This window comes from Miscanthus floridulus, chromosome 13 (assembly GCF_019320115.1).
Source record: "Miscanthus floridulus cultivar M001 chromosome 13, ASM1932011v1, whole genome shotgun sequence".
Classification (NCBI taxonomy): Eukaryota; Viridiplantae; Streptophyta; class Magnoliopsida; order Poales; family Poaceae; genus Miscanthus; species Miscanthus floridulus.
In genome coordinates this window covers 62588315-62599276 of record NC_089592.1, presented here as the reverse complement: position 1 = coordinate 62599276, position 10962 = coordinate 62588315, and the positions used below count along the sequence as shown (strand labels likewise).

General features: G+C 47.4%; 1 protein-coding gene across 3 annotated transcripts; it reads right to left on the bottom strand.

The window, feature by feature from the left end:
• Positions 1-3157: 3157 nt before the first annotated feature.
• LOC136501003 (uncharacterized) lies at positions 3158-10686 on the bottom strand. Of its 3 annotated transcripts, XR_010770146.1 has the most exons (8): positions 10372-10686; positions 9010-9231; positions 8673-8911; positions 8195-8343; positions 5980-6261; positions 4341-4812; positions 4082-4260; positions 3159-3997 (listed from the first exon to the last, which is right to left on the bottom strand). XR_010770146.1 is itself a non-coding variant. In XM_066496490.1 (5 exons), exons 1-5 carry the CDS (start codon positions 10401-10403, stop codon positions 6037-6039), a joined length of 867 nt encoding a protein of 288 aa, XP_066352587.1. In that variant the 5' UTR covers positions 10404-10686; the 3' UTR covers positions 5931-6036. The 3 variants fall into 3 exon arrangements, 1 of the variants encoding a protein (XP_066352587.1); XR_010770147.1 differs by lacking the exon at positions 4082-4260 and having other exon boundaries at positions 3158-3997; XM_066496490.1 differs by lacking the exons at positions 3159-3997; positions 4082-4260; positions 4341-4812 and having other exon boundaries at positions 5931-6261.
• Between the last annotated feature and the right edge of the window lie 276 nt (positions 10687-10962).

Genomic DNA, 10962 nt, shown 5'->3' with positions numbered 1-10962 from the left:
TGGAGTCACGCATGGCTTGCACTCCACCATGTCGCTCCTCTCCAACAGCTGGGAGGCATACGCGCTCTGACTGAGCGTGAGTTCCTCCTTCCCCTGTCTCACCTCAATGCCGAGGTAGCAGGAGAGTGCGCCGAGATCGCTCATTCAAAAACGGGCTGCCATCTCACGCTTGAAGCTGTTGATGTCCTCCGTGCGCGCGTTGGTGACGATTAAGTCATCCACATACACGCCGACCACGAGCTCTTCCTTCCCCCATCATCGTGTGTAGAGCGTGTGCTCAGTTGCGCACCTTTGAAACCCAAGCTCGCCCAGCGTGGCGTCAAGCTTGGCGTTCCATGCTTGAGGGGCTTGCCGTAGCCCGTAGAGCGCCTTGCGCAGTCGGAGCACCCTGTGCTCCTCTCCCTTGACGGTGAACCCTGAAGGTTGCCTGACGAAGACCGTTTCCGCCAGCTCGCCGTTGAGGAAGGCCGATTTAATGTCCAAATGATGGACGCGCCAGTCTTTTGCTGCTGCCAAGGCTAGTAGCAAACGAACCGACTCCATGCGCGCTACTAGTGCAAAGACCACCTCGAAGTCGATGCCCTCGCGCTGAACAAAGCCTCGGGCGATGAGGCGCGCCTTGTGCTTGATAATGGCGCCGAGCTCGTCCCTTTTGACCTTGGACACCCACTTCAGGCTGATCGGACGGCATCCTGAGGTGGATCGACGAGCTACCAAGTCTTGTTTTCTTCGATCGCCTTCATCTCCTCCAGCATTGCTCGTCGCCAGTTTCCATCACGCTCGGCTAGCGCGAACGTGGGTGGTTCCTCTGCGCTGACGAGTAGCAGCTCTGCGTCGTTGAGCAGCCTACCTACCACACCTGAGGGACCTACGTCGTCGTCGATGTCGTCCAGCCTGCGGAACCGCACCTCCTCACCTTCATGGTAGGCGTCCACGAACTCAGTGATGTCACTTGGAGGTGAGGCGAACTCGATCGGCGTCGATGAAGCTCCCTGTTCCGCCGGAGTGCCCGGCATAGCACCTGAAGTGCTCGGCACTACTTCTGGACAGCTCGTCATTACTCCTACAGTGTTTGGCCACACTGTAGGAGTGTGCAGCCTCAGTCTTGGAGTGGTCGGCACCACTGCAAGACATCTTGGCTCCGCCACGGGAGTGCTCGGCACCCGTCCTAGAGTGGTTGCCACCACCGCAGAACCTCCCGGTACTACTCCTAGCGTGATCGGCATCCCTTTAGAAGTGCACGACACTCCTCTCAGAGTGCTCGGCATCCCCCCAAAGTGCTCGGCACTACCCTAGGAGTGCTCGACTCTACCGCCGGAGTGCTCGGTGCTCCTCCCGGAGTGCTTGGCACTTGTTCCGCAGCATCTCCACCACCGTGGATGACCAAGTGCTCGACGACGAAGGTGTTGGTGAAGCCGCCAGCTTCCCCTGTGCTCGGACTGCTTCAGTCCCAAGCCGCCTCCTCGTCGAACACAAAGTCGCGCGAGACAAGCACTTTGTCTCTGAGTGGGTCATAGAGCCGGTACGCCTTGGTACCCTCCGTGTAGCCCAGGAACACCATCAGTGTGCTCCTGTCCTCCAGCTTGGTGAGGTTCGGCTTCGTCTTCCTGACGTGGCCGATGCAACCGAATGTCCGGAGGAATGACACGTTCGGCTTGCACCCGTTCCAAGCTTCGAACGGCGTCTTGCCCGTCAGGGCCTTGGTCGAAGCGTGGTTGAGGATGAACACCGCTGTGGTCATCGCCTCTCCCCAGAACTTTGCCGGCATGCCTTTGGCCTTCATCATGGATCGGGCCATGCCGACCACCGTCTGGTTCCGCCTCTCCACCACGCCATTCTGTTGTGGCGAGTATGGCGCGGTATGGTGTTTCCCCACATCCTGATCTGCGCAGTACGCAGCGAACTCCACCGAAGTGAATTCACCACCGCGATCAGTCCTCAGCACGCGAAGCTTCTTGTCGCTCTCGACCTCCGCGCGTGTCTTGAACTTCTTGATCGCCGCCGCCGCTTCATCCTTGCTCGTCAAGAGTTGCAGCCACATGTAGCGACTGTAATCATCCATGAGCAGGAGAAAGTAACGCCGACCACCGCATGTAGCAGGCGTGATCGGCCCGCAGAGGTCGCCGTGAACGAGCTCGAGAGCTTCCTCCACGCGATACTTGGTCGCCTTTGGGAAAGGTAGCCTCCTCTGCTTCCTGGCCAGGCAGCTGTCACACAGCTCGCCTCCGTGCTTAATGTGGGGTAGTCCTCGGACCATCTTCTCTAGCCAACCAAGCGCGTCGAAGCTGAGATGTCCGAACCGGGCATACCACATCCACGGTTCCTCGGAGTGCCTTGCCGCTAGGCACACTGGCTGCTCTACCTTCAGGTCGAGCAGGTACAACCGGTTCAAAACATCACCATGTCATCCTCCTGCCGCGCCACCATGCATAGCGAGGCACAGGCGTTTCGCCGCGCGCATGACAATAGGCGCGGTAAAAAGTGTTAGTTTTGAAGAAAAAAACAGTGTTGAATTTGAAATTAGTTTACAAAAATGTTAAAATTAAAAAAAAATTCGCCATCCATCCGCTCTCCCGCCGTCCGGCCCGTCCCCAGCCCAACAACACGCTTTCGCCAATCGCGTTCAGGGGCGGGCCTAGGCCTTGGGCCACTGCCCTAGTCTCGGTCCAATAGTCCCAAGTAACCCTTCTTAGTATTTGGCCCATGCATCATACGTTGGCCCATGGAAATCTCAGCCACAAGGCCGACTAGGTCACGCACTCGCGCAGACGCACCGCAGGCACGTCACGCCTGCCGGCTCCCGCGCCCTTCCTCGCGACTGGCAGGCAACTCGCCAGCGCCGCCAGCTGGCCACTCTGCTCGCGCCAGGTCTCAAGGCTAGGCTTGCTCGTAGCTGCTGCGGGCCATCCTCGGCTCCCCGCCGGCCCGCCCACCACGCCTCACGGCAGCACCGCGCTCTGCAGTGGCTCGGCAGGAAGCTGCTGCTGCAGAGGCTCGCCCTGCGGCAGCACCCGCGCTCCGCAGTAGCTGCAGCTACAGGACATCAGCCGGGCTAGAAGAGCAGGAAGCCAGGAGCAGGCGAGCAGGTCCCTACCCTACCCCATCCACATCCGGTCGGACGGCCAATCGATTTCTATATATTCCAAATTTGGAACCTCTAGGAATTATGACTGTTCTATTGAGGCGTCAGTAGATGTATACATAATACATTCACTGATTCAATTGGATTGGAAACTCAAATTAGAGTCTAAATTTACAGATAGCTCAGATGATACAAATACACAATGAAGACGACCAAAACATCTCTATATGATGGCATCTTACATCATTTTTCAAGAATTGAGGTCCAACAGTATTTTTTTTTTCTTATATTACAAGTTAATGTTTTGAACTGCTGTAGAACACTATAAGACATGTTAGTTCAGGCAGCCTTTTCAATTTGAAAACTTTTGTCATATTGCTCTTCTCCATATGTGACTTATATGTGTCACTAAAATGTGGCCCTAATCTTCGTCAAATCCTGGGTCCACCACTGGCCCCACTTGATGTGCATTGTAGATTCTCAACAATTGATTAGTGATTTAATGACATATTGTAGCCAACTCCACATGTCGAGAAGAACATTTTTGTGCTCACATTTTTTTAGTTCAAGCAATGCCAATATTAATGGTACTTTCCTGAGTGCGTATCAATGCTTTAGAATGCAAGGCTTGATCTTTAATTGTTTATTATTGGCCCATTATAAAATTGTACAAAGCTTCTCCAATATACCAATTAATCCATTAAAATTGTCTCATAACTAAAGTTTATGGATTTTGGGACTGCAGAACTGATGGATTCCAACAGACGTAACAGACCTAGAGTAGAGATGCTAGGCCAAAGAGTTAAAATATACTCCCCCTGTAACAGACCTACAATATGGATGGAGCATCAACCATTGACAGAGACGGTAATATGGATGAAGCATCAACCATTGAGAGTTCATTGCTGGAGGTGCCTGCAGCAGTAACTGAATAAAATAAGCACAAAAGTAAACCATGGAGGTCTTCCAAAGCAGTAACCGGAGATGCAATGGACTTACCACGTACTAAAGGATGCAGCAGGACTGCTTGCACAGTTTGGGATTCCTAAACATCAAGAAAATTAAAAGGAACCTGCAAACTAATCTTAGCACCTAAAAGCTGCATCACCTCAATTTGAGCAAATATAGATTGGCCCAGTACGCCTCGGTAGAAGCCGTGGAGGACGACGGCGGAGGGTCTGTACGGACGACGGGGGTAAAGGAAGGGTTTTTTATCCTGGGATCTGTTCTCATATGCAGTGGATCGACATGAACTCACCAGATTTGGGCGTTGTGGATGGGGATGAACATCAGCAGCTTGTCAGGTCTACCCGACGGCGCTGCTCCGGGGCCATGCCGCGGGGCTGCGCCGCCGAGCCCCGCAAGCGAGATGGCCGGGGGTGCCTCCGCGCTGTTGCCGGACCCAGTAGCGGCGGCGCTACTGCGGGGCGATGCGGCCACGGCGCGCGGCGGCGGAGGTCGCGGGCGGGCTCGCGGCGGGCGGAGGTCGCAGGTGGGGTCGCAGGCGGCGGATTTCGTCTCTGTCGTTGCCCCCGCCGCTGTGCTTTTTTTTCCCCGTTGTGATGGGCGATTGAGGCAGGTGAGGCTGTGCGGGGCCCGCTAGAGCTGCAGCGCTGGCGTGGGGGCCTGCGGGTGGGAGGCGAGCGTGGCGGAAATCGGACGGCAGCAAGCAGCATCGGGCGGCCAGCAGTGGATCTCGCAAACATTAGGCTTATCTTGTCCGACCACTTCTACATTGACGCACAAACATGGAAAAGCAATGGAGATCAAGATTTATGTATGAAAACAGTTGTAATTCCCTGAGAATAACAGTTGGATAAATATATTCATAAGGATCTGATCGAGTTAGTTGTACATATTAAACGTGGAAAACCTACAGTTTAATTAAGTGGCCCTGGGCATGATCCATTGTCAATGAAATATAACAATGTTTCGGTCCGAATATGATCTCCAAAGCACAGCTTTGACTAGTCCATTTTATTGTCCAATGCTTATTAAATATTCAAAAGTGATTTTCTATCAAACTTAGTTTCATTAAACTAATCTACTCTTCATTCTCAAGTACCAAAACTTAATCCATACTTAATGTCGAAAGGGAAAATATTCTTTCTCCAAATTTTGATATGTTTCTGTGTCTCAACATGTCTGTCCCTTCACTCTCCTAGCATAAGAGTTATGACCGATTTTATTAAGAGTATTAATATGTGATGAATGAGGATAAGAGTTATAATAGGTTTATTGTCCCATAATTCTTGACCCAAACTCATGACCATGCCTATAATTTACAATAGCGCGTAGCCAGCCACGATACAAAATTCCATTAAAAAATGTATTGGAATAGATGAGTCAAGCTATACATTACGCTCGAATGCATAGGTATATATGCTAGTTAATACAATCCAAAGCATTACTATTTATGACTAAAGAGGGTACAATCAATGGATATTCAAGCATGGATACATATATTTTCCTGATTTATTCTTCCAACATTCTTTCCAATGGAACAGTATATAAATGCAAAAAATTGTTTTGATAAAGTAGTAAGATGTCAGTGGTTGCAAACTGAGTGTAGCTCAATTAGCAAGGTTTCTTGTGGTGAAATCTATTTATTTGGGTTTAAGTCTTTGGCTTAGCACAACCGCCTGTATTTTCTTGTATTTAATTTAACGGCGTCGTTTTTTCAATGTCTATCAACAGCAAAGCCTACAAGACTATCAATTTCGAAATTTGTGAGTCCGGCTCAGTCTCTTAGAGATGTTCATAGGAATATGATGCGCATGCGTGTGTGTGTGTGTGTGTGTGTGGGGATATTCATATGTACTGGGTTTTGAAAAAACAATGTCAGTGGTTCAGTGACCATAATGTCAGACTCGAAGTTGAATGAATTCATAGCTCACCGTTAATTGCTTAGATTTCACAACAAAAAACAACAATCATGGTCATGCTTCCACTTTCTATACTCTGAAGGATTCTTTGGAGGAAACAATTTCCTCTAGGTCTTGTTGTGACACCAGCTTTGTAGAAGGCACGAATTCTTCATGACTGGAAAGAATTGCTTGTAGATCCATGGGCTGAACTGAGAAGTGTTCTCCCAGGGCCGCAATGACCCCATCGGTGAAAACTGACCGCGAAGGTATATACTCCTTCATGCGGCACAAGAAATCTGTGTGGTTTCTTGCCTGGAAAGAAAATGAGAAATCTACATTAATGGTGAAGATTTTGAGTTGGCAACCACCTTTCGTAAATCTCAACTGTAAAAAAATGAGTGATACCATATATCTGAAATAGGCTCAGTTCAAGTGTAAAACATACACAACCAGGAACATGAGTGGTACTGTCACAGAAATAAGTACAGTTCAACTGCAAGATTTCCAAAGCTGAAGGTATTTTGAGTACAAATGAAAAATCATGCATTAACGGAGTGTTCGGTTTGGGGAATCAATCCATACTATGAGGTGATGCATCATTAGTCTATTCATCAAATTTAGTGGAATGACCTCATTCCTCATGCTAGTACTAATTATTAGCTCACGGTAATGAGTCAACTCATTCTATTCCACAAACTAAACAAAAAAACTAGAGAGTGATATCATGATTGGCAACTTCATTCTACAAACCAAACACCCCCTAAGTTTCTATATATAAAGAAGCAGGCCCATTCCCAGCCATAATCCATGGAACCATTTCCACGCAAAAACTGGATCAAGAATCAAGATAGTTAAGACCTAAGAGCCCGTGGTGAAACCAATATCATTTGCAGCATTACTGGCTGGTTCTCAACATTTTAATCATTGTTTATATGTACCCAGAAAGTTCCAAATGACAGCTCTAACTCTTCAGACATATCAATACATATCGATGAAAGTCATAACAATAGTCATCAACTCTGGTCTAGGCCCGAGTGCGACAGTTTGCCCTTAAAAACTTCACACTCTACCTTCAGTCCACATCACAAACTCGATGATTATTCAGTTACAGCTCGTTCTTGTGTAAAGTGGGTCAATGATTGCATGGAGTTTTGGCAATCCATGCCATTACAAGGCAATACTTCCACAGTCGAAGTTCCACCACAAATCAACTAGCATAGCCAAGCTGCTGTCTGACACCACTGGTTATCATTGGACTATTTTGTGCTATGTCAGATCCTTGCATCCAATAATTGATCAAAAACCAAACTGCTATATTTCTACCCAGCACTTTTCATCTCCTCTAGGTTATCATTCAAGTACAACAATAAAGCACTTACAGTAAAAGTGTAAAACCCATCTAAGGGCCTGTTTGGAATGTGGGATTTTTTCCCCATTCCTACGTTTTTCCTATGAAATTGAACTGATTCCTGTGAAATTCCTGCGTTCCAAACAGGCCCTAACTTTTCAGGTTTCAATATACTAAAGCACTTACAGTAAAACCCATCTAACTTTTCAGGTTTCAATATACTAAAGCATTTACAGTAAAACCCATTAAACTCTCCAGGCTTCAGGATTAGTGCTGCTCAACTCTTTGGTCTGGCAATCACTGTTAAAACTTTTTCTTACACAATATATACACATGCAGTAATCACTAATGCTGGTAAAGTAAGCCATGATTAACCAACTTCAACCAGTTCTTGGGCCTTACCAGATCAAGGGTCACAACAATTATTGATAGTTCACACCAATAAGGGGCAAAAGTTGACTTCAGGTAGTTATGGAAAACATTATGACAAAAAGGGCGTACCCAGTGCAGAGAGCTCCCACTCTGTGCGAGGTCTAGGGAAGGGTGTCAGTGGCAAGCCTTACCCCCGCCTATGCAATGCGAGGAGACCGCGACTCGAACTCGGGACCTTCCGGTCACAGGCGGAAAACATTATGACACCATCTGGCAAAAACTAACAGAGACTTGTAAAGGGTGTTCAGTGTTTTACAGATCAATTGTTCAGGCACCAGCGGTAATGATAGCACACTACTGATGTACAGGTTTCCTACCTGATTACCTATGAGTAACATATATCAAAACTAAAGATGCTCAAATTTGATAGTCTCATTGGAGAAGCTCATTCTAAACATCATTCTCAATTCCTATGCACAAAGGATGCTGAAAATCAGATCAAGACAAAAACAGATTGGATCATACCAGTCGATATTCAGGTGCACGCTTTGGGATTTTGAGATAATCCATATTTTTCACATCATAATCCCACAAGAACGATGTGTGATGAACCCAACGATTTTTTGTTATTGACTGAGCATTTCCGCCAAATTTTCGATGACTAAATGCATAGTCTGAAAAAACAAATGCAAAATAAGTTAATCACTTGGACAGTAATGCAGATCCTCAGCACTGAAAATCAGTTTCCCAACATATTCGGATACATGCTGATGACAAGGTAATCATCGACGAATGTAAATTTGAATTTTGTTATCTAGAAATAGATTATGTTAAACGAAGGATAGTAAACTATGTCCACTTAAATGTAAGAACAAAAGCCATAGTTTTCTATCCTTAAAGGACATACTGGGATACAATGCATTCGAACATGGAATTTTCGCTCACTGTAAGAAATAGAATATTAAGCTGGCAAATGATGAAACTTGGTGCTGATTTTCCATACCATTCTCACGTAGATGAAATTCGCCAAATCTGTCAAAAACTTTGCCATATAGCTGACCACTCCATGACATGATGTCCCGTGGAAAGGGCTGCAGCCCAGTAACGGCATTCTTGTTGCAAATGAAAGTCACAAACACCGTTCCCTGATCAACAATGACGGTGCCACCTCCACTGAACCTCCTCACGACTGGCACCTGGTCCCGAAGGACAGGCTGTATCTCGACAAGCTCTGAAACTCTCCTGCCATCACACAAAACCAAATTAGCAAGTCAACAAGGGGGCTGATGCACGATTGAATCATCCTTCCTGACAAAATCCTAGAGGAGTTTAGTTTATACCCAGACACACCCATGACAATGGTAGCAGGGGCCGTGCCGTCATTGATGATGCACCAGTTGTCTGGCGTGCAGCGCAGGAGCCGCTCCTCCAGGTGCAGCTGCTGCAGGATCGGCACGCTGCTCATAGTGACGAGCCTCATGAGAGGGCAAGCCGCACCGCTCACCCCAGCCAACCCGGCAGAAGCCATACTTGAATCTTGACCAAATATAGGCAGGGCTGAACTATAAGGAAGATACAAACATATCTCATAAATACAATTTGCTAGTCCAAATCCAAAGCAGTTTCATGCGCAAATATATACATTCACAAATTCACAACAAACTTAGTTCTACAACAATGAACATACCCAACTTATTTGTTTAATACAACTAAAAGTTCATGATTAATCTATATAAGGTTGAAGCTACTACAGTTATGAAATATCCTACCATATAATACTCCCTCGGTTCCAAATTATAAAATGTTTTGGCTTTTCTAGATACATAGCTTTTGCTATGCACCTAGATATACATCATGTCTTTTTATAAGATATACATTATGTCTAGATGCATAGTAAAAGCAATGTATCTAGAAAAAAAACAAAACGCCTTATAATTTGGAACAGAGGGAGTATATTTTAACTCTTTGGCCTAGCATCCCTACTGTGGGTCTGTTACATCTGTTGGAATCCATCAGTTCTGCAGTCCCAAAATTCATAAACTTTAGTAATGAGACAATTTTAATGGATTAATTGGTATATTGGAGAAGCTTTGTACAATTTTATAATGGGCCAATAATAAACAATTAAAGATCAAGCCTTGCATTCTAAAGCATTGATACGCACTCAGGGAAGTACCACTAATATTGGCATTGCTTGAACTAAAAAAATGTGAGCACAAAAATGTTCTTCTCGACATGTGGAGTTGGCTACAATATGTCATTAAATCACTAATCAATTGCTGAGAATCTACAATGCACATCAAGTGGGGCCAGTGGTGGACCCAGGATTTGACGAAGATTAGGGCCACATTTTAGTGACACATATAAGTCACATATGGAGAAGAGCAATATGACAAAAGATTTCAAATTGAAAAGGCTGCCTGAACTAAAGGATGCAGCAGGACTGCTTGCACAGTTTGGGATTCCTAAACATCAAGAAAATTAAAAGGAACCTGCAAACTAATCTTAGCACCTAAAAGCTGCATCACCTCAATTTGAGCAAATATAGATTGGCCCAGTACGCGTCGGTAGAAGCCGTGGAGGACGACGGCGGAGACCGCAGCGAGGATGACGGCGGAGGGTCTGTACGGACGACGGGGGTAAAGGAAGGGTTTTTTATCCTGGGATCTGTTCTCATATGCAGTGGATCGACATGAACTCACCAGATTTGGGCGTTGTGGATGGGGATGAACATCAGCAGCTTGTCAGGTCTACCCGACGGCGCTGCTCCGGGGCCATGCCGCGGGGCTGCGCCGCCGAGCCCCACAAGAGAGATGGCCGGGGGCGCCTCCGCGCTGTTGCCGGACCCAGTAGCGGCGGCGCTACTGCGGGGCGATGCGGCCACGGCGCGCGGCGGCGGAGGTCGCAGGCGGGCTCGCGGCGGGCGGAGGTCGCAGGTGGGGTCGCAGGCGGCGGATTTCGTCTCTGTCGTTGCCCCGCCGCTGTGCTTTTTTTTCCCCCGTTGTGATGGGCGATTGAGGCAGGTGAGGCTGTGCGGGGCCCGCTAGAGCTGCAGCGCTGGCGTGGGGGCCTGCGGGTGGGAGGCGAGCGTGGCGGAAATCGGACGGCAGCAAGCAGCATCGGGCGGCCAGCAGTGGATCTCGCAAACATTAGGCTTATCTTGTCCGACCACTTCTACATTGACGCACAAACATGGAAAAGCAATGGAGATCAAGATTTATGTATGAAAACAGTTGTAATTCCCTGAGAATAACAGTTGGATAAATATATTCATAAGGATCTGATCGAGTTAG